Source organism: Talpa occidentalis, unplaced genomic scaffold, assembly GCF_014898055.3.
Source record: "Talpa occidentalis isolate TD23 unplaced genomic scaffold, MPIMG_talOcc4v2.1 talOcc4.5, whole genome shotgun sequence".
Lineage (NCBI taxonomy): Eukaryota > Metazoa > Chordata > Mammalia > Eulipotyphla > Talpidae > Talpa > Talpa occidentalis.
Window position 1 is genome coordinate 8,807,052 of NW_023604861.1, and position 24,197 is coordinate 8,831,248.

The 24,197-nt window shown below is 42.2% G+C and overlaps 1 protein-coding gene across 5 annotated transcripts in view; it reads right to left on the reverse strand.

Moving 5' to 3' along the window:
* Positions 1 to 1,160: 1,160 nt before the first annotated feature.
* MBNL2 (muscleblind like splicing regulator 2) overlaps positions 1,161 to 24,197 on the reverse strand; it is a 152,737-nt gene continuing 129,700 nt past the window's right edge. For 3 of the 5 annotated variants that reach the window (XM_037528778.2, XM_037528776.2, XM_054701478.1), the window contains one exon: positions 3,880 to 3,930. In XM_037528778.2, the coding sequence (XP_037384675.1) occupies positions 3,916 to 3,930 (15 nt within the window). In that variant the 3' untranslated portion in view covers positions 3,880 to 3,915. Of the gene's footprint in view, positions 3,931 to 24,197 lie in introns of all 5 variants that reach the window. The other 2 variants (XM_037528777.2, XM_037528775.2) reach the window with 1 other exon arrangement.

The following is a 24,197-nucleotide window of genomic DNA, read 5'->3' on the forward strand; positions in this document are numbered from 1 at the left end:
ATTATTTTTAGTTTGGGCAGCCTAGAATTGGAATAACACTTTTCTATTGCAGATAATTATAGAATAATTGATATTTTTATACCTGAATATTTTTCTATGCTGGAGAGAGAAACTAGTTTTATCCTCTTGGGTTTAAATTTCACTTTGATTTTGATGTAGTACTTTGAAAAGGCACTGTATGGACAAAAATTAACTCCATTAAACTCAGTGTGAAAATTTTGAGTCCAACATGTTTTAGATTTTTCGTTTAGTTTTTTCTTTCAAACTGGCACCTTGAACTTGCTCACACTGTTTTCATGTAAGGATGGAAAGAAGGCAGAGCAGGTTTCCTCCCAGTGACAGTGGGAAAATTGCTCAACCAGATGTTACAGTCAGTTTTTCCAATAGACAGGTGTAAAAGTATTCTTACCCTTGGAAATCCTGATGGCATAGTTTAAAAACACAGGCATCTTCGTGTGCATGCGGCTGACCAACAAAATGTGTGTTTTCCATGCCTTCCCCCACCCCACCCCGGCCCCCATAAGGGATATTATAATTGCCTGGAATACCTGAAATTTAAACCTGCCATAGAGAAAAGCATCTTCTCTCCTTCTGCTTGGGCCAGAGAGGAGATGGTTTCTGTTAACCCCTGCACAAGGCATATTCCCAGCCCCAAAGCCAGTGTCACCCTGGAAGTCCCAGAAGGTACATACCACCTCTCAGGGGCTCTTTTTTTGAAGAAATGCCCTCAGGTAGGATTCACCTGGCCCGGACGCCTGCAGAGAACAGGACTGCCTCGCTCCACCCACAGCCTCAGCTGCACGTGGTATTGCCCAATGAGGCTCTTTCTTGTCGGTTTTTGAAAATGCTGCTTTGCTTCCCATCTGGTTACTGATGCTCAACTCTCCTCCTCATCAGGCAGACTCTTGAGCCAGAGGGCTGAGTGGTGGTGGCATTTATTTTTTTATTTCAAATATCAAAGAATACTAAAAATGCTTGTAAAAGGATCTTTTAAATGGTTTCCCTCGTTAAAAAATCCAAGCCAGAGGCAAAAATGCATCAATTCTCTTTTTGGTGAGCAGAATTTGCTCCTTCTTTGCAGTTACCAACATGTTATCTAGGTTAAACACCGTTTTGCTTGGCTAATTATCAATTTGGACGCAAAGGAGGAAGACTAGAAATCCTTTTAAATGCTTCTTTTATTTCATTGGTTGTACATTGGGTGAGTGAACTGAATATTACAACCCAAACATAGAATTGATACAAATTAGACTCCTGTTTACACTGTAAGATAATGAATGAGGGAATTCTTTAAGTGTTACAGAAAGATTTAGTAGAAATGTTACCAGTGATATGGCTGAAAGAATATTTCGGTGAAGTGCTGTTATATCCTGAAAACCAAGAGTGAGATGTAGTTCCCATACAAGTGGCGAGTTTGTCTCTTAACTACAGTATTGGTTGAATTGCTATCGTCATGTCTTGGATATTGGTGATTTTGTTTTTATAATTAAACAAAGCATTTAAGATTTATTCATCATAGTCAGACTTCTGAATATAAACAAACTTTTGGCAAATAATATTTATACAGAAAAATAGTTTTAGATCCTCTCAAATCCCAGAATTATTCTATAAAATTACATTATAAATAAATAAAAAGCAAAATCTGTTGTACATATATTTGTACATCTATGCATTTGCCTTGCCTCCTCCTTAGTGTAAATGGCATATTTATGACTCTTTGCATATTATAATCACAATTCTGGAAAATGGATATCATAGTAAAAATACAGTCTTCTCTATTTGCTTGGGGTGCAGGTGATGTTTTTGCTCCATTATTAAAGGGCAGAAAACAGTTGTGTGCTAATCAGTTTAAAACTCAAAATCATGAAACGAAAGAAAAAAGAAAGATAATGTTACAATAATTAGTCTACAAAAATATTTCAGTGATTCCCATAATTTATCTTTTAGTAATGTATAATATGTTTTCAATGAGTTTAAATGAGTTAACAAGAAAAATAAAAAGGAAAAAAAGAAGATGAATGTTTTAGGCAAGTTGTAGCGTAACTACATTGTTATAGTGCGAAAATTACAAATATCAATAATACATAAAGATGAAACTACCAAAGAAATACACGTTAGATACAATACTTTTCCACGATTAAAACAAACTTAAAGATACAAGCACTATGTAAGATTCCACTTAGAATGTGATTTTCTTTTGATAGGGTTATCAAATCTATGATGTAAGATAACTAATCATTAGACTTTGACCAACATTAATCAAAATGGCGGATTTCTTTTTCCTCAAACAAAAATGATATGGTTGGTGTATCTAGTTTTCAGAACAGGCGGTGATGCCAAAATTTAAAATATTTTACATTCAATCTCAAAAGTCAAAATACTTCAATCACTAATATGTTCACAAAGAAAATGGATGTTTGAAACAATTACACATGATATTCATTTATAACAGCTGTTTTGTCTTTTAAACAATAATTTAAAAACAATGTAGGTACTGCAGAGCTATGTGCAACATATAAAATGTGAAATATGAAATATTTGGTACGATAGTGCTTAAAATAAACTTTAAAACAAACTTCTGAACAAAATTTAATTTTATCGCTATTACCTTGAAGATCAACCAAGTATTTAAAAAAGTAAACAACATTAAAATATGTTTCATCCATATATAGTATATATGTATGTGTATATATAATATGTATGTACTTGTATTAAAGTTTTTTATACTTTTGAGACATAAAATATGCTTTAAGGTGAAAGAATTAAAAGAACTATTTTTCCATGCTGTAGTCAGTTACAACCCTTTAATCCAACTTTTGAAATGCAAAACAGTAATGAATTTTTTAAAAAGTGAAACTATCTACTTTTTGTTTACATAGTAATTTAGATTAAAGTCACAGTCAATTTTCAGTGACTAAACTCAAACTTACTTAAATTAGAATATTATACAGATCTCCTCACCTACAGCTTCCTTGTTTGACTAGGTTTTTAGTTCCAAAGAGTTATTCTGTAACAGGCAACTGGATGGTGAGTTTGAAAGACTAATCCCTTCCATTAGACTGTTGGCATGGTCTCTCATTCTTGTCAAACTGGATGAAGTCTGGCAAAATCTAGGCACTTCTACAAAGTCTCTCTTATAAAACAACTTTAAAAATATACTTGTAAAATAATACCTTCAAGACTTTGTTTGGTGGGGTATGAAGCTCATACCGTGCAAAGTTTCTTTTTCAATCTAGTTAACGTTATCCTAGAATCACGTGATTCAATGCGGCATCTCCAGGCAAACCAAACACCACACCTTGATGAGTCCTCAGTACTTGTGCTTGAATTTCCATTCAAATTTTTACACCTGCGGGACAGGTAGCAGTTTTACTTCACTTCTCATCTTTGCTGCAGCATTCGTTTTGTCGAGAAGTGAAACATACCCTCGGACCCAGTGGGTAAATGAAATGACAGAAATTGGAGTTAGAATTGAACCTGCCCTCGGAATAGGTTTTTAAACTAATGCTAATTGTTTATTGCTAACTTGGAAATATTCTGTGTCAAAATGAGTAAATTGGTTGGACTCTCTGCATCAGCTATAGTTATGGAGATAAGACAATATTCCTAGGACAGAAACTATGTTTAGAAACCCTTTAAAAGTAAACTTGATCCTTTATGTCTTTAAACATCACAGCTGGTCTCAGGTAGTTAACTATCTTAGGTTGGAGTATACTAAGCATACCATATTTAATACTCATATATGATATAGCAGCACTAGCTTCTTAGAGTTGTGGTCTGTCCAGAAGAACTAAATCTTTATTTAGCATGCAGTTTGCGGCAATTCTATTGAGGAGGAAACAGGATAGTATGTACAATAACAATGTTTAGTTATTCTCAATGCGGATTCCTGGCATTCCATTCCGTTTCTGCTGATTATTTCAGAATTATCTGTTAAAGAAAAAGACAGGTATGATTTAGACATCCTTCTGTGAGGGAAGAGAATGAGTTTAAGTTTTACTCTTTTGAAAACAGTCATTTGAAAAATAGGAATTTCCTTCCATTTCTCATCATTTTGATGCAATTACAATGCTGGAAAATTCCCACCCTTCATGCTGATAAGTCAGGCACTTAACCACTTCTGCTCTGTGGTCACTGCACAGAATGAGGGTTCGAACACCCCGTATTTTCTGCGGGACTGTGACAGCAGCTATGTGGGCATGCTGTGTAAGGTCCCAATCTCTTCTGCAGTTTTCGCTTTATCTCTCTTTATTATATGTTCATATATTATCAGTTCAGTTATTATTTGCTAAGGTGACCAGGGAGCCTAATCAGAAAAGAAGCTTATATATGAAGTTATTTATAACATCTAAAATAAATATTTAAAAATATATAGCAATTAGATACTATTCATTTTTAACTTGAATTTATCATTCAAAGACGTGAATTCATAATTCAGTTACTTTTCATCTAAGGTAATTGTGCTCCCCGTCCATAACAATGACTAGCTTCAATGGTTGATATGTCCCAATTAAAGGGAAAAAAAGCTAACATTCTAATGAAGCAGCTAGAACATTCTTAATAAATCCAAAAGCACAGATACAGCTAAACTATTAATGTGAACCGTGGCCCTGGAGCTTAATCTCTAAGTTCATTTCCAGCTCCACACCTTCGAAAAGGGTAGAAAATTCACCCAGTGTGACTCAGTTCATTAAAGGTCAAGTTAAAAGCCAAGTCTTTAATGCATTCTAACAGAAATATTTATTCTTTGTGCAACATTTTAACCTAACTTTATGTAACTAATAAATAAAATGTTGATTAAACAGCCAAGAGTTTTAGGTTAGTGAAAATTCTTTATGGTTAGGGTCAGCTAATATTCCTGCATGCTGGGAACTAATTCTCTATAAAAGCCTCATTTCTAAAAGTATAATTTCTTATTCTATTATGTTAGAATTTTTACATGTGGTTAAGGTTATTTTTTCCCTTTAAGTAGGTGCTCCTGTGGTTTTTATAAACAGCATGTACATTCAAACAGTTTTAGTCGTGAAATAAAGGAATATCCTTTATTGAAACAGATGTGTATGGGATTAATAAAAATACAAGAAGAAATCCTCTATATTAAATATACTAAATGGAAACTCAAGACTTCAGATAATGAAATCATTCTTTGTTTTTAAAAAATTCATAGGAATTTTACAATTAATTGGGAAAACAGCATTCCTTGTCTTGTGTGCTGATATGAATAAAAATAGTGAAATGATTGCATAGGTAAATATTGTCATCATATCTTTGAATAGTCATGGCAAGCAGCTAATATTCAAATTCTTCAGATGGTCACATTATGACTCCATTTAGATTTAGATACTTGATTATGACGTTCGAATTATTCTATGCCCTGCCTTAGCCTCAATGCTCTCTGAAAGGTTTCCAAATAGGAAATGTCCCACTGTTTTTCTCTTTCCTTTCATTTCAGCAAGTCCCTCTAAAATATTATGGAGAACAAATTACGCAGTTTCTTAAATTGATACATAATAATATATATTTTAGAATATACTCACATTCATGCTTACTAACTGAAAATAAAAGGCCATACAAAATAAAATTTCCAACCACCTGGAAAGAAAGTATTGTACAGAGTCCAGCAATGTGCAAATCTGTATTACAGAAATTAGTAACAACAATTCTTTGGACTTGTGTCTGACAAAGAGATACGCACCACCACCTGGACTACAGAGAACTGTGAATCAGCTTGGAGTTAACTAAAAGCATACACTGTGTTCACCCAGAATGCTTCTCCCCGCTGCCCAGCCCACACATGCTCCATTATATAGATAAAGGCATTAATAAAAATGACCTCTGCTGTATCTTGCTGCCTGGTACATCGGCCAGGAAACCATGGCTATACCCTGGTGCCTTCCTTGCTATTTTGGAGACTCTATATGTGATATAAAGAAGTGAATTACACTCCTAGCAACTTCACGAGGTTCTGGAAATGTGATCTTCAAAAATAGGAAAGCTTTGCATTATTCAAATTTTGGTGGCAGCATTTTTCTTAAAAAATATTTGATTGTTAAATATTTTTGAGAAATAGATCGTGCTAGCATAATCTGATTAAGTGTACTTTTTGGCAAAATAGGTTCTGGAGATGCAGCCAGAACAGGGATCCAGCTACCCACTGAGCCCATTTCATTACTGCTTCTCATGTCCAAAGGCATAAGACATTCCAGGTCCTCCTGCCCACGGGGAGGGTGGGATGTCCCCAGGGCAGAAGGAGAGCCAGGTGTGTGCCCTTGGGGTGGGATCTTCTAATTTTTAATATGGCTTTCCTTTAGTGTGATTATATTTTAAATTCACACCAAAGAAATATAATTTAAAGTAAGATGAATAGGTACATTTTGTGTGTTTCCCTGCTGCCTCTCTGCAGATATTTTCTTCCATGCCAGTTCTTTTGGGACACATAAAACCTATCCCATACACAAGACTTTATCTCCATTGTACTTTGAATGGCCAGGGATCAAAGCTTCAGAAGGTGCCTGAATAGTTCAATGTGGATTTAAAACACATTTCTAAAAGAGTAGGCTTATAACACAGGTGGTTCTGGAACAGAGGCTACAAATCTGAGCTTATTCATTTAAAAAGACGGTTAATTGGCGATCAGTGCACCAAAGTGAGCTACAGAGACAGGCTGCCAGTGGCCCCTCTCCTGCCCTGCCCCTGTCAGAATGTCCCTTTCTCAGCCTCCAGGCCCTGGAGCCATGTTTTCAAGAAAAGGGCACACAGAGAAATCCGGTTCTCCACAAATACCTTCTCTGAAGCATCATCATTCCTTTGTCTTATTTTGACTAGACACTTCCTAGATTTTCCAAGAGGCTCTGAGAAACTTTAGTGGGCACCTTATGTGCTGGGTCAGTTTTGCAGCAGAATGGATGTTATGGGAGCGGGCACCACCTTGGGGATACTACCTCACTCTGCTCACGGCAGGGGAGTCCCCACTAGGGCAGGCATCAGTCTGCAAGGGGGCAATAGGCAGATGCTTCCAAAGAGCACATCTGTGTAGCACACAGCTTGTGTTCCGGGTGTTCTGGGGAACCAGGACATCGGGAAAAGGCAGGGATCTGGGGCAAAGAGCGCAAAGGGTGCCTGGAGCACTGGAGGGGGCAGCAGTGACTGAAACAGCCAGACGGGGGAGAAACTGCCCTGATATTGCAGGCCTGCTGGGTGTCTCCCCAGGACTGCTTCCCTGGATGACTACCTCTATCCTACCCTAGGCCTCCTCTGGACAGACGCTGCAAACATCTGCAAACAGATGACTGCTCACAGCAACAGAAGGCCCTGCCCGATCACAAGGGCACTGCTTTAGTTTCTGGGGAGCCCTAGCAGCCGATCTGAGAGGGAAAGAAATCAAACATATTGAACAAGGTGTATTTCTATTTGTCTGTCTAAAGACTAGTCCCTCCAATAAGTATTAGTTTGTAGAACAGAACCATGATGGAGCAGGGTCACAGTTTTAAATCGGGTGAGCCAATCTAGCGTGGCAAATCCAAATCTTGAACAGAAAGCATTATTTTCAATTCCTTTTTCCACTAAAAGGAGAACACACCAAAAATGAGACAGAAAATCAGTGATTCTACATTAAAACAAAGACACACACGGTCTTGAATCATGAGCGCATTCAAAAATCTTTAGTGGACTCTCTAGTTACAAGAGTATCTGTGACGCAAAAATATCAATTGGCTGCAACAGAATCTGCTTAGCAGTGAGCATATCCTCCAGGTGGTTGGATTTAAGAATCTGATTGCTCTGCTTAATACGCATCTCGAACTTACTCCCACGGGAGCCCAGCACATGATTAGGATCACACTGATTGAGACAAAGACTGAGTGCTCCCAAAGGGCACCGGGTGTTTTCCCATTGAACGCCAATGGGATCCGCCACTGGATCATCTGTGCTTCGGAGGTGAAGTGACACTACTGACTGGGAGTGAGAAGACATTCCAGCTTATTAAAAAAAGAGACTGGATTAGGTACTGCCTCACCACGGACTTCCTGGGCCAGGTAGAGAGTGTGGCAGATGGAGGGGTTCAGCCTACCTGGAGCCACTTAGCTCCAGCCAGCTGCTCCTGCAGAAACCTGAGCTCCACATTGCTTGACCTTTCTAAGTTCCCTGAGAAACAGGGAATACAGCAACTAATTGGTACTACAGAAAACAACTCTGTATGGGTCAAATGCATTTTTGGGCTGAATGCAGCTATAAACTTCCAGTTTGTACTCATTGACCCCGACTTTCTTGGAGGAGAGAGGTTTTAAGTCTGCATGGCTAGCTTCTTGAGCCGGCAGCCGTCAAGGGCAACAGGGGGGAACGGCCGTCACCACTGCTGGCTGAGATCAGGAAAGCTGGTGTGCTGGGGGGTTAATTCTGCAAGTTTTAGACATTTGGCTTTCACCCAAAGGAATCGGGAACTTGACCAACAGACACCCCCTGCCTAGGATGGAATGACTGCCCCCCTCCAGCCCCGCCTGATTCACCAGATATGAAATATACATCTTGCCTCGTCTCTCCCATCACAATGATGGATTTGGACTGAGCCACCCATATGCCCCTACCCTGGGTGTGCACTTGGAAAAAAGCTGACTGGAGTGAGACATGCACTCGGTTGAAAGCAAAACAATCTTGGCTGAGGCCAGAACACTGAACTTGAAGGCATCAGCACCACACACTCAACAGCCGAACTAACTAGCTCTCCAGTAAGAGGGTACAAACACAGAATTTCCTCAGGGCTTACAGGCACCAAGTATTAATACTTTCTAGGTTTTCTACTTTGTGCTTGATCTCCAGGAACTGCATATGTGAATAATTTTGGAAAGTGTGAGTTTCTAATGATTTCTAGAAATATTCATTCTTTTAATGTAAAAGTATACATTACATGGATTTATATGTCAGATGAGTTATCTTTTGAAAGGTTGGCTCAGTAAGAACTCTTCAGTTCTTACTCAGTTTAATTGCTAGGGAAAGCATTTCAGTGAAAAGTCTGAAGTCAAACCTCAAAACAATTAGAAACGGGGAATAATGGATATCTTAGTTAAATCCTCCTATGAATAGCCATCCATGACTGTCTTTGTAATGAGTTTGGAGAGGTGGATAAAATATACCTTGTTAAATATTTGTGTGGCTTTCCTGGAATCAGAAGGAATCACAATGGCTTTGGATCCCATTAGCAGGGGGCTCAAATAGACATATCCATGCAGGGTTGCTGCTTGAGCTGGGTCCCTATCAGACATGCATTTCGAAGGACAGAGAACATCTCATTCACCTTTATATCCAGTGTCCACTGTAGGGCTGGCCCACAGGAGGCACTCTCTAGCTCTCGGTTGCATGGGTGGCTGAATAAATGAAAAGTTACTGAGATACACTGTTGGCATCAATAGAAGACCAACAGGCCGCCCACCAGTGAGGTGCAGCACTGGGGCACAGGGAATACCACCAGGACAATATAAATCTCTGCACCTTTTCAGGGTCACTGGGGGTGGAAGAAGAACAAAGAAAATGAAATATTCTTCCCATCCTTCTCACCCCCGTTATACACAAATAAATGGGGAAAAAATATTCTACATGGGGTCAGAATCACTCACAGATGGAAACATGGCGGATAAACAAAAATGCCATCTGAAGAAACTCCTAGATTTGGTAGATTTCTTAGAACTCTTTATAGTGACAAGGTTTCCTCAGAAAGCAGTGAAAGAAGGGATTTTCATTCTTGAACAAAATTTACTCTGAACTTAAAATAGAAAGTTAAATAGAATTTGCTAAAAACAGGGCGAAGCCCAGGAGCCTTGCCTTTTGCTTGCCATCCCAACCTCGGGCTTCTTTGCCAGTTTTCTCCTTATTCTGTCACAAGTGGTCCCCCTGGCGATGCTCCCTCCTGCAGTCTCTCCACTGTTTAATATTCTCTCCATCTCTGTGCTCAGACCCAGCCCCCTTCTCAGCTGCAGCCTCCGCTGTTTGCAATTCCCTGATCTTGTCTGAGAAACTTGTGAAGAATTTTGGTTGAAGCAAAAGGCAGAGGGGCACTTGGATTTTTTTGACTGCAAAATAATCCTGTCCTTGATCATGGAATGGGTTGCCAGAGTCGCAGCAAACGGCTCTGGTCTCTTGGTGGACATTCATCATCAGGGCGATTCTAATGCGATGCGTTAATAAATGAACTTTTGAGAACTTTGGCCCATGTCCTGAGTGCTTCTAAACTTTCCCTGTATAAGAAGTTCAAAGACCATTAGCAGTCTATGAAAAGACACTTTGAAAAATAATCTTGTTTGGAGGGAATCTTATTTTGGGGGGGGGGGGAATACCGTTCTCACCATATCATAGGCGACTTGTTTTCAAAATGGATTTTACTTATACAGAAAAGGCATATGGTGGCATTGTGGAAGAAGACTCTCGAAGCTGACCATCAAGTTTCACTCTTGAGAAGAGCAACCTGAGGTTGGCTGGACCCACACCACCTGGCAGACCTCAAGCCTCGCAGTCAGGATGCTTATGGGGTCAGGTCATTAACCAAAAGGTGACATTCAAAGCTCTGCTTCCTCTGTTTTCACTGACATAATTTGCTGCTTGTTCCTTTCTGCCTAATATTTCCCACGCTGTTATACCTGAACAAAATCTATTTTTCAGATGCACTTGCTAATATATACAAATGAACATTTACACATGCTAATAATAGTATTTTAGCATAAAGGCGGCTACACTGGCCTGATATTATCTGGAAAAAGTGCATATATGGGAATCCTTGATTTAATTAAGACGCCACTCCTTACAGGAGTTCATGTTACATGAGTAAAAATCCAGACTCCTGAGACCGCTGGGGTGAGGGCCCACCCCCTGGGGAGCGGGGGGCTGGAGGAGCACGGCTGCTTTTCACCGTGTGACAAGAACTTAGTCTCAGATCATCTAAGAGTGGCTGCTTCCCTAATAGGATATAAGGGAGGAGGAAGGGAAAGGCAGACAAGAGATTTTTTTATTTCTCCTGCTTTCTCCTCATACTCAGAAGTATTAAAACACCACACCCTGGAATGCTGTGTACTTAATGTGGAAGAGAGAGGCCAGGAGACTATGCTGGCTCCCGGGGTGTCAGAGGTCAAAGCAGAGCAAAACAAGGCCCGAAGCCGGAGGGCCACCGGACAGCTGGGAGACGAGGCCCTAGCACCCAAGGGAAGCAGAAAGAGGGTGGTGTGAGGGGCCTGGGGCCCAGGCCACACAGGCCCTGCTTCTGTGTTCCCACTCGCCTCTGGGTGTGCTTAGTGCCACCCCCGTGTCATACTCCTCCTGCACAGACCTTCCCTAAAGAACCTTCCATTCCCAGCGGTCACCATGGATCATGGTTCTCCAGCAGGTGCAGAAGGTGAAGGACCTTTCTGGGTTAGGCATAAGCTTTGTACATCTTTCTTGAACCCCAGAGATGCAGAAGCATTCACAACCATGGAATTTGGCCTATTCATGCTCTAAGCTCAAAATTATCATTAAGCAGTCATGGGTTAAATAAAGGACTGAAGCCAAGCTGGAAACCAAACCCTCAAGTCCACCATGGTCTCAAAGGAAAACTATCTGTGTCCCACACCAAGTGGAATCGGGAATTTTGAACACCCATTTTTCAAATTTGAGACTGTCGGTTTATTCAAGAAGGCTCAATTTCTCTACTATTTCAGGAAACAATATATAAAATCTGGGTCACACTATTTAGAAAATGTTTTAAAATGCAGAGTGTATTTGTGAGAACGGTGGCCAGGGGGGCTGCCTGCGAATACATGGGCCCTGCGTCTGAGGCCGTTTCACGGACCGTGACCTCTGGACATCAAGTGGGATACAAGAAAATTTCAATACCTTTAAAAAACAGTTTATGTAGCAACGGAAAATTCAAAAGCATACCTGCCCTTTTCAACATGGGGCTTCCTAGTAATAAACTGCAGATTCAGGGTGAGAAAAATCACAGAAACGAGAGCCTGTTAATTCAGCATTAAGTCCCGATGCAGCTCAATGCCTGCCTGTGTCCACGGCTATTGTGCGGGACTTGGAACCGGCACATTTTGGCCGTAGTGTTCATTGTAACAGTGGAGGAGAATCTGTAATTCAGCCTGCTAAGAGCTGGCTTTAAAGGCAGCACAGGCAGAAAAGCAAACACATGTTAAAATTCAGTAAAAGGAACAGTAAGATGAATGTTCCATGCGGGACAGGAAGTCTGTCTTGTGTGTTGTGATCACTTGGCACGTTTCTCAAATTATGAGATGACATTAGCATCTAAGAACTTTTCCAGCAAAAATCAGCTTATTTTCTGTTTTAGTTCTGTGTGTGTGTTTGCGAGACAGAAAATGAGAGAGGGTGGGAAGAGAGGAAGAGAGGTATTAAAACAAAAACTACTCGATTGTGTATAAAATCAGGGTGCAAAGAAAAATTTGAGGAGTGGGGGTTTCAGGAGGCTTGTCTGTGCCACCAAGCAGCTCTGTGACCTTCCTGGGCCTTAGTTTCTCGCTCTGCTTGTCCTGCAACAGCACCTTGGCCGTGAGGTGGGTGGTTACTCCAGGTCTCCACCAGACCCCTTCCAAACCTCCCCAGGAAGTGCCAGAACAGCCTGGTACAACGGTTGGCAAAAATGGCAAACAAAGGAAGAAAATCTATAAAGAGAGGCAGTTCCCACCTTCTCTTCCATTTCTTTATCAATAACTGTGCCTGTCAAGGCCCAGTGGTGAGGCCCGTTTGTTTTGGGGCGCCATTACTTTTTGAGATAATCCTTCTTTGATCATTCCTTTGACTACATGTCAGTTCCCTTACTAGGGAGACCCACGGGAAGAGGGACTGTTCTGTTCCCAGCCTGTATTCCCAGAATCTCGAAGTTTACACGACACATACTTAAGAAACGCTTGTCGAGAAAAGGTATGAAGGTGGGTGGCCACTGAGTAAATGGAGTAAATGTTCTGGCATCTCAGAACAGACCCAGGTTGCAAAGACCTGGCTCTCGGAGGAGAACTCTCACTTGCCCTCAGTGACGACCTGCTTTATGAAGAGAGAGGGAGAGCAGGGGACGGGAAAGAATTTTTCATGTGGAGGAGTCCTTTTATATTAAGACATCTGATCAAGCAAAAACCTACATTCTGTTAGACGTCTTTCTTATCAGTTTTGTCCATTCCTTCTTTGCAGAAATGTCTGTTTGGATCCTTTGCCCATTTTTAAAAGTTGTGGTGAAATACACATAGCATAAAATTGACCATCCTAACTGTGTGTGAGTCAACAGTTCCGTGGTGTTAAGTACCCGCACATTAGCACCGCCAACCACCTCCAGAACTCTTCATCATTCCCAGCTGAAACATGGTACCCTTCACACAGTAGCTCCCTAGTTCCATTTCTTGCTAATACTTAATTCCTCCTTCTGCCCTTCCTTTTCGCCTCCCCATTGTTGGCTTCAACGTGAGATCCCTGGCTCTGACTGTGCACCTGAATTGTCACTGAAATCCTTGACTCGCCTTCTGATTTAGCTCTCTGGTTTTACTTACAACTAAATTAACCTTCTAGTCACTCTATTCACAGTTGTCTCCTCCAGGCAGGCCTCCCCAAACTTTTATTCTCAATTACTGATGCACTGATGTTCAATTAGCCCAAGCCTGATATGAAGGGAAGGTTCTGTGGAGACAGTGAAGAAAAACAGTATCTCCCTTTGTGCATTATCATTCTTAAATTTTTTTTAATCAAAATCCTGAATGTGAGGACTCCTCTTGGTAGACTCCTGTAAGTTCGAAGTTACTTGCAAGTTCACCACCCTGGGGAGGGTGAGTGGGAGCCCTCAGCCCTCTACTTTCTAGTCCCCGTTTATTGGACTGAAATTTGAGTTCCCTTATGGGTCTCCACAACTAACAATATTTTTAGACCAATTTTGTTACTGAACCATTTCTGTTATTGAAAAAGGTTTGCATCTTACCAGAACTTTCTTCTAGAACTTTCTTTTAGAGTGGTTAAAACATGATAAGCTCACTGTTAAACTCAGTTGTTCAACTATGGGGACTACCCCAAGAGAAGAAACCAAATACTGTATAAAAATGAACAACAATGTAAGAAAATAGATTTTAAAAAATTTCGTTAGTGCAAGTTTTCAAGGGAGCCATATAAAGAGGTTCATACCAATCCTATGTGAACCTTAAACTTGACTCTAACTCAGAAGGGGTGGAGATACAGACAGCAGGATTTGGAGGCAGATGAACCAGAGTTCTAAAAGTGGCCTCCACTGCCTCTCTACCTGACTCTTAAGCAAATTACTCCTTAAGATGTGCTCTCCTTTGGAAAATGGATAAAACACGTCACAGAGTTCTGTGGAGTATTAAGTCAAATAATGTATATAAAGTATCCGATATACACAGTCTATTTAAAGATTCATAATCCTAAAGAAAATTTGGTTTCAGCTTCTGTTTAAATAGGCATTCAAATAAAAATGTGCATTGAAATATTATGTGTGTTGAACTATTACACGTATTTAAATATGATACCTCCAGATAGCATTTCCTATATGCTGGTAATAAACTTGGTTTTAATGCGATTAAGATTTTTACAATGTCAAGTGCAATTACTTCCCTTTCTGTGGATGTCTAGCCTTAACTGTGACTGACAACGAAGTAAAGATAGGTTGGATTTCTCTATTTATGAAGGTTGTGACTGTCCTTTCATATTAATCATTTTTTGGATGAAAACATTTTATGAAAAGAGGTCAACAGCCAGCAGGTACGAAGACCGTGGCCACTTCAATGGAAAGCGAACATCCTATGTGAGGACAGGACTTCCATGTCTTATAGCTGGACCCCGCTCAGTGTCGGTGCCACTGCTTCCGTATGGTGATGTTTCACCTGTTTCAGCTCCCAGGCTTAGACATAAAACAAGAATATTCTGACCAGGGATACATTTGCTGATCATCTTCCTTCGCTGTGCTCAGAGCAAATCACTGCTGTGGGCACGTCTGCACATCCAGCCTCCAGCCAACACCTGCGCTGCAATTCCTAAGCCCGCACCATCTCTCACATGGCCTCCACATCCAGAGCAGAAAGCAGGGTGATGAGGTTATGAAGGAAAGTATTTTTAAAAAGCAACTCAAACACTTTTTTCTAAAGCAAAAGACTTCAATGAGTTTTGTTCTCATTCTTTACACATTCCTTAGATTTCCCTATCTTAGCCATTCTCATTAAAATTCTCAGGGCCTTCCTTAATGTGGGGGGGGTGGGGTTGGGGGCTGGGGGAAGGGGTGTCAGAGAAGAGCAAAGGAAAGGAGACTAACCATAGGAATCGATCCAAGCAATTCCTTTTCTACCCAATTTCATAACTGAAGTGCTCCTCTGGCTCTCTCAAGGATGTCAGCACAGCAATGACAAATCTTGAAAGAATGTGTAATGGAAGATTATAAAATTATTACTGGAAAAATATTTGGAAAAAAGGGAAGGGATGAAGAAGACACCCGGAGGGTATCTCTTTGATTCCTCCCAAACCTTTTGAAATTTTAAGGAGGAAGGAAAGCTGGTGATTGTTCTTAAAAAAAAAAAAGAAAGAAAAAACTGGAGAGCCGGCACATGCATGCTGGATCGAAGGTTCCCGAAGGAAAGAGCCCTCAGCCTGGCGTTGGCCATGGCTTTCCAATCCCTTATGCGACCTGGAGTAAGTCACTTAACTATTCCAGGTCCTTGGAATTCTAAAGGGGCAGAGGCAGAGCTTGGGAAAACTCTAAATCTGGTTTTGCCACTTAGTAGATGAGCTGGGCAAATTTCTCAGCTTCTCTCCACGGCAGTCTCCTCACCCGGATAGAAGAGAAAAGGGCAAATCTGAAGGGGCCATTCTGGGTTTTAAAGAACTAAGGACTAGAAAAGCCTTCAGAAAGGAGAGCTGCTGGAGGCATCTCTGTGCTGTCTGACTTTGGAGCCTCTGAAATGATCCTTGCAAGCACATCCCCAGGAGGGCTGGGAAGGCGAGGGAGCTCTGCCAGGCAGGGCCCAGGTGGCCAGCTTCTGGTCCTGGTTCTCTTTTCAGTCCTGTGACCTGGGGAAGCTGCCTTGCTGCCTGGGCTCCTGTTTGGATTTACAATGTAATTTGCATCATCATTTTCTTTCTTTATGTGACTGAAGCGGTGCGGCATGATTGCGGTGAATTTGTGCCTCATCGCCTTTCGTGGCCTTGATGGAGCTGATGCAGGGTGTGGGTCAGACCTCGTGCCTGCTGTCACTGTGGCGATGGGGAGTAGGTGCCATTTGACAGCGATCAGCTTAATGCTGCTCCCAGGAACACACTGTGGTGAATCTTGACGAGTGTCTGTATTTGATTACAGGAAGCTCATCAACATAAGCTCCGAGTTCTTTGAAAACTCTAGAGCAGGGGAGTGATGGTAAGAATAATTTAATTTGCTCTCTGGAAGTAAAACAGATACACCAGGAGCTCCGGCATATTATACCTGACGATAAGTATACCCGATGAATTCTAAATACTGGAAGGGCCAGTGTTTTCATAAAGCCGTATCGGAAAATGACCAGTCAACAAATTTGTCCTTTCTGGTACAAACAGAAGTAAGGAGGTATCAGCAAAAACATTCTTTTTCGTGTAAGTCAGTGGGAGCGGCATCTGGTGGCGCGCCAACGTGCAGGGAGGAGGAAGCGGTGAATCCACAGAGGCCACAGGAGCTGGGGGACAGCCACTGGGAGAGCAAACGATCAAACCGCCTCCCTGAGTCTCCCTAGTTCCTTATTATTCGCCCACTCCTTAAATTTCCACTTTTGTCTTTATCCCAACTTCATCACTTCCACAATGGATGGAGCAGCTTCCTCTCCAGTCTCAGCCTCGCAGCGTCTGTCCACTGCTCATTCCCGGTGGACTAGCATTTGCAGCCACTGCTCTAGCTGTCCTGTGTTCCTCTCGCCATTCAAAACCCTCCTGAATTCTCCAGGACTCTGACAGTGCCCCCCTCCCTACCGTCTGCTCACTGCACATGGCCTAACAGGCCCTCTGGCCAAGAGGGTCTTCCTTCCTTCTATTTTCTTACATTGCTGTTCATTTCGGGACAGTATTTGATTTCTCCCTTCAGGTGTAGCCCCTGCAGTTCTCCACCACCACGGGCCCTGTGACCCATCTTCACAGCCCCCTGTGTTCTTTCTTCCCCTCATTTGACCCCTCTCGTCCTCCCTTCCCTGCTGTTTGCTTCAGATCTATGGTCAGTTTGCCTAAATGCCTCCAAACAGATGAGTGGATCAAGCACATGTGGTCTATATACACCATGGAATATTACTCAGCAATCAAAAAGATAAACTCATGCCATTCACAGCCACATGGATGGAGCTGGAAGGGACTATGTTAAGCAAAGGAAGTCAGAAAGAAAAAGTAAATATCGGATGGTTTCACTAATATCTGGAATATAGAGAAACTGAACAAAGGGTCAGGAAATGTCCCCCTTCTTTAGATCTGGCACAGTCACAGTGGTTGCATCTGGCTCTAGAGTGGGATAAAGTACAAGGCTAACTCTGAAACTCTGGTCTACATGCCCATACTACTGGGGGAGCGTGTGGGATAAGAGGAAAGCATTGCCTTTGGGGTCAGATAGACTGAGGTCAAGTGCATGATCTACCACTGGTTAGAGCTGGGCCAAAGCTGGGCCTCCACTTCTCTCTGAGGGGTAGGACCCCCCGGTAGAGTGAACTGTGAGAAGGTGAGGGCGGCAGAGGGCAGTGTAATTACAACGGCCACTGCCATTTTCTCCCGAACCCCATTCCCACTTACCTGTTCATCATCTAATTCCTACATGCCCTCCAGCCCTGCCTCCCCAGCCCCTCAGCCTTGCCATAGAGCTCCCTTCCCATCTGTGACATCTGACCATTTCATCTGATGACACTGTGTGACTGCGGCACATATCTGATAGGTAGTCAACTCAGGTATCTTTAGCACCTCTATGCGAGTGGCCCCAAGAATGCTCTTGGAAGCCACTGCTTCCAGCCATGTGGCCACAGGGAATGCCAGAAGGGCTGTGAGGCCAGGCTTCATGCCAGTCCATCCTTGCCACGAGGTGGTGACATATCTGGTAAGCAGAGGGACAGACCAGTTAGCTGACTGTCCTTCGCAGTATCAAGAAACTGTGAGGATCTCTCTGCTTCCTCAAGCTCACAAAAGGCTGGCAAGTTCCCCAGGTAGCTGGCAGGTGGGAGAGCAAGCGCTCGCAGTGGCAGAGCTTGGGGAGACAGATGCTTGTGAATCACAATTTTATTCTGTTCACAGCAACTTTTAAGAATGAGACCCCTTTCATCTGCAGACCTTGACAGCGGGTCTGAATCCTGCACCGCAGCTCCCCTGTCTTTCCTCACAAACCTAGACCTGGAAATAAACACACAGATCGGATGAACTGGATGCGCCTTCTGCTCCAAAGAGAAAAGCTAAAATTAGAAAAACTGAGCATGATTTTATTACCATCAACAAGAAGCCAAACACAACTGGGAATGTGACTTCACTCTAAAAAGATCCCCCCCAAATTCCATCAAAATGCAAAAGAAAATGGGATCTGAAGTATAATAAGTAGAACAATCCTCCAGGCAGCAAAGTTCCACTGAAGGACCCTTGACATTTTCTCTTCTGCAGCACTAAATTGGAACTGATATTATGTCTTTAGGTGCTAGCTACAAAAGAATTCTACCAAGGTTCTCACCACGAGGTGTAAATTATGCAGGAAAAGTGAAAATGTACTAGATTATAACACTTACATAACTTAGCCTTTCCTTAGAGACTCTGCAAATATGTTTATTAATTAAACCTCAGGGTAGCCCTGCAAAACAGCTGCTTCGGAGGCAGGAAAATAAAAGGTCTATTGCCTTCCGGTTTTCTGATTTCTTCAAGAGAAAAAATAATCTGTGCCAATGACCCGCCCTGACCTCCACCTCTCTTCTTCTGCCCTTTCAAAACCTTATTATTATTATTTTTTAAGACCAGCAAGTCTGGATTCCAATGCCCTCCGGCCACCCTGCACAGGGAATTCCGACAAAAAATTTCTAGCAACTTGAACTAACAGCATTAAGTGAATGCAGACACTGCGATTTTTATAGTTATGTTTTTTTAATTAAAGAGATACAATCGGTTCCAGCCTCTCCTCCCCCTTCCTCATCTCCAGATCCTTTCTGCCTCTTGCTCTCTCTTCTCCCACCTTTCTCGGGGCAATTCTGTCTTCTCCTACTTCTCCTTCATCTCTCGCTCCTTTCCTCATTTATCTCGATCTCCCTTCACAAAATACTTGACGTGGCAGTTCTGCCTCATTTGCAGCGACCAGATCCATTACTGAAACCGAAGGCCCCTCTACATTTGGAAGAATCAGCAAGGGTCGAAGGCGGCTGCGCAGTGCTGGCTCTGCGAGGCCCAGGACGTCACCCGGCCAGTGTGCTGCTCACAAAGGCTGGACTCTGGCCGTGCTGTCTCGGCCTTTCGGAGCAAAACATTCTTGGGCCCAGCTGCATGCTGTAATCTATTCCCAGGGGCCAGCAAGTGGCAAGAAAGTAAGTCTCAGAGTTTGAGCATGTGTATGGAGAGCCCACCCATGCTGCTGTGTATCTCAGGAGATTATTCTAGAGACCACGCCTGGGACTCTGTAGAATCAAGATTTTTCTTGTGTAAAAAACACAGACTCCAAATGGGTCAAGTGGTGAATAGTGAGGAACACTTACTGCCTCCTCCAGTTGTCTGAATATAGTTCTGACAGATGCTTTTGAATAATAGATGGTTTATAAAACTCTTAGAGATGAGGGATTAAAACGTGGCCTTACCTTTCTCGGCTTCTCGGTTAGTAGAGGTTAATTTACATATCCGAGACTCTCTCTACAAATAGCTTTGAAGTTGTGTTCACATTTACATATGAGAAATAAATAAAATCTGATGCTTTTAAGTTTTTCTCTTCCCTCTCTAGAAACATGAAGCAGCTCGGATAAAGCATAATATCTGAACTGGGTTGTATGCAATGGTTTTATTTTTCCTATAAGATATTGTGGACAGTGATTAACATATCACCGTCCAAGGCCTGTCTGGAAAGTGGGGTTTCTGACACCGGGAAGTAGCAGGCTACGTGTGAATGGTGTGTATTAACTAAATCTCAGTCACTTCCTCTGAGGGCCAACTTTCTGTTACACGGGCTTGATCTGGGGGCAGGGCTCAGAAGATGTGGCAAAAACTTGAGGTCATCATTTTAGAATGCTGCACTGCTTTTTGGAAATGTGATTAGGTATTGCTTAACGTGTTGCCAGACATATAATTTGATTGCACCAGCGATGAAGGCACTGCCCAGAGTGCTCTGGCTCTGCCCCTCAAAATATATCCATATATTTGACTTGCTTTAAAATAATTGCATCTTTTTTATGGAGGGGACAGTGACTGACAGCCCTGATATGCTATAGGAATGGAGGGTCACACCTGTCCAGATGTGTGCTCCTACTCGGAGGCATGTGAGCTGCCTGGCTCTGCAGAGTCATCTCAGTGGGAAGAAGGAAACCAGTGGCGGGCAAGCAGCTGACCAGTGAGTGTTCCCCACAGCTGCCCTCGAGGCAATTCCCATGGTCACTTTCCAGGTCAGCCTGTGTATCTTTTTTTTTTTGCTCTGTGGCATTTATTCTGACAGGCGCTGCCACGGCATGAAGTCATCGTTATGTTTTTCTCTTGGGCTAAAAGCAACTCTCCCCCAGTAACGGCAAAGCAGGCCACCTGCACTGCCCCAGAACAGGCTTAGTCAGAGCCCCTCGGCTCTCATTCCCGGATGCCTTCTGCCCCCTCTTCCTAGAGCTCTGTTCCCTCCTATCCTGCCTGTAGACCCTGCAGCAGCCAAATAAGGTCGGGCCCTTGAACTGGGCATTTCAGGTCCCGAGTGATGGAATCTCTTGGGGTGTCAGTGCTCGACACTGAGCGCCCGCTGCTCAGCAGCTCCCCAGCCACGGTGGACACGCCCCCCATCCACTTGCATCCGCACCTGCCACCTTGTGTGACGGCGGCACTTTCAGAATTTAGAGGACAGAAAAAGCAAACCGAGCTTTGGGGGCCCAGCATGTGAACTGTATCTTAGCTGAGCCTCTAAGGGTGTTATGGGGTAAACTGAATAATCTGCACATATTAATGAAGAAATGAAGACCTACAATATATTTAGTTGCAAGATTTTCTCCCATTTTGAAATAAAAAATACAGATAAGAGTACTGCAGTGATGCAAAGGACAGGGATTTCAACACGCACTCTTATTTCGTGAAATAAAATTTTGTGTAACAGGAAAAGAATAGGATGACCTGTATATTAGGCTATATACCTCGACCTTCTGAAAAGTACATTCTGAGATCACATTTGTTTCAATACAGCCATTTATAGATTTACACATTCTGAAATCGAGTGATTTAGTCATTTTCATATCTGATTCTCTTGTTACCAAGCTATTTCTGAGATGATTGGCAGAGGTTAGGAGTAAAGTTTAGGGCAGTGACTCACACAGAAGTCCAAGAGCCAGCTCCCCTAGGACTGACCACATTCTCATGTATAGTCCGTATACACAGGAGCTATTCAAAATTTTCAGTCTACTCACTGGGTATAATATGACATAGAATGTAAATATATGGTTCTGTGTTCAACTCTCTGGTTTCTAAACATGACCTGGCCATCACATGCCTCGCTCGAAGCTATGCACATGTTCAGTCCATCACCCCAGTTTCGGGGTCGCTGCAGTTTGAGCTGTATTAGCAAAGGCCCTTTCATTTCCCCTATGGCAACAGCATTGACTGTGATGGGGTGGCACACAGAATTTTAATTGTGGAGGACGTGACTTTTGTGTTTTTACACTATTGAGAGAGGAAGTGTCCCATGGTGGTTAGGAGCAAGGCTGCTGGAGTCAGAAGGTCTGGGCTTAAATTCTAGCAAGACTGTTTATTAGCCATGTGGCTTTGGCCAAGGAAGTTAACCTTGTTTCAGTTTACCATCTGTAAAATGGGGATGATGACAATTGTATTTATCTTTTAAAGACTATTCTAAGAATCAAATATTTCTATACATATGTATCCTCTCTTTCATATAAAGTATATAATGTACTGTAATATATACATGTAATATATTACATGAAAGAACAGCATTTAGAATAGTAGCTCATATATCATAAGTGTTTTAAAAATAATAGCAACATTATTAGATAAAATGTGTCTAATTAGGCCCATGACCTTAGTTAAAATAGCTGCTAGAAATTGTTTATTCTAGTTCTCTACTCCCAGAGCTAAACAACCACATTATTTTATAGTCCCCAAATGTTCCTGAATTTTTGTCATCTTTTAATTTCAAAGGGTAAGTCTAATTTCGGTTAAAATTTTCATGACTGGCAACCTTGATGGAGCTAAGGATAGAATTTATAACTCATTGTTTTTTCAACTTGACTCCCCCTGGGGTAGCATACAGAAGAGGTGTCACCAGTGTTGGGTAGATCCTCTTCTACAAGTGACTTGTAGCTAATTACAGATACCAACGAGACTTGAACTATTTGTACTGAACTGATAAAATGAACTGAACAACTGTCAAAATGCTACTACATTTTGTGTTGAAGACATATCGTCAATGACGGAAAAGAAGACAGGGCTTGTCACTCACTGACTCTGGGTCATGAACCCCACATTCTGGGGTTCATGCATCTGCCTATACCATCTTGGAGGCTGGGCCCAGCATCTCATAACCAGGGGATGTTTGTGACTGGAGCTGGAAGGGAGTTCCGAGAACATCTACTTACATTCTTCCTTTTACAAATGAGGAAACCGAGATCCCTGACATTCAAAAGACTGACAATTCACGAGGATGTGATTCAATCTGAGTTGATGAGGCAAAATCTTAATAAGATAATTTGCCACTTCTCAGTACCAATAATCTCTGAATTCAGAATTCTTGGGCACTCAAGAGTTTTCAAGTTCTTTTGTAGCTGCTCTGCTCTTTGAACGTGTTGAAAACAAACCATACGATATTGCAAAATACTATGTTTACTACTACTTTGTTTCCGTGCTTCTCATATGCATAGAGACCTTCACCAAGAGCTGCTAAACACTTTTTCTTCTTCATCTATTAAATGCAATCCAACAGCTGTCACGTCCAAAAAACTGCAACACTCAGAATCTAAGACTCTTGAAGCTACTGTCAGGTACTCCTTTAATTATACGTCTCTGGATTTGATTGATGTTAAACTTACTAGTTCATTTACCACTTTCACTCTGCTATAAAGTGACACATCTTAGCTTTGGGTTCTCCCATGCTTCCTAGCCCTCCTTCCTTAAAACACACACACCTACACATACCCACGCCATCTCCAAAGCTTTTTCTACCTGACCGAGCCTCCAAGTCACTAGACCGGACAAATTGGTATGCTACAGTGTCAAGAATTTATCATAAATAAAGGAACTTATCCTGAAACCCTGCAGTATTTATCTTGGCTTCCTTTCCTTTCCTGGGAAAGATCTCTAGGTGTTAAAAGTGCATAACTTGTCATAAAACACAGGGAACGTTCCATTGTGTCAATCCCACTATGTTTGTTGTCGTATGAAGGCCTTTATAACAAACTTGCATCAAAAATCACAAAAACATGGCTCAAGGAGGCAGGACTTAGACACAGAAGGAGCAGATACTTGCTTCCCTATGAAGGAGTAAGTGAAACAAGCACCTTGAACTAAATAATGAATCAAACTGCGTTCCCTTTCCCGACACATCTTTGTTTTTTTAATCTTCCCAGCTAAGGAATTTATCCTATGCTGGTCCTTGTTTTCTTTGTGTGGAAGCTGAGCTGCCTTTCCTTCGAGGCTAAGCTGGCACTTTTGAGGTGGTGAGTGAAGAGGCTGGAGAATATCAACAGCTGGGCTGGCCTGTGAGATCCCGCTCACCTCTCCTTCCTTCCACTCGCTCTTTGCTGCTTTAGCACAATTTGGAGGCCACAGTAGGATTGTCATGGGGCCCTCTGTTTCCCCATCGAAGTGCACCCCGTCTATCCTCTCAGTGCTGAAGCGACAACACTGACATCGCTACAGAAGTGCCAACCCGCCCTCCCCACCTGCCAGGTGGCCTTTGTGCCTGGACAAGATTTTTACCAACATCTCCCATCTCCTCCTCTCTACTCCCATGTCCCTTTTTTTGTCTGTGAATGGTATAGTTGAGAAAACAAACAGAGCTAAGCTAAAAACAAAACCTCAACTGTTCC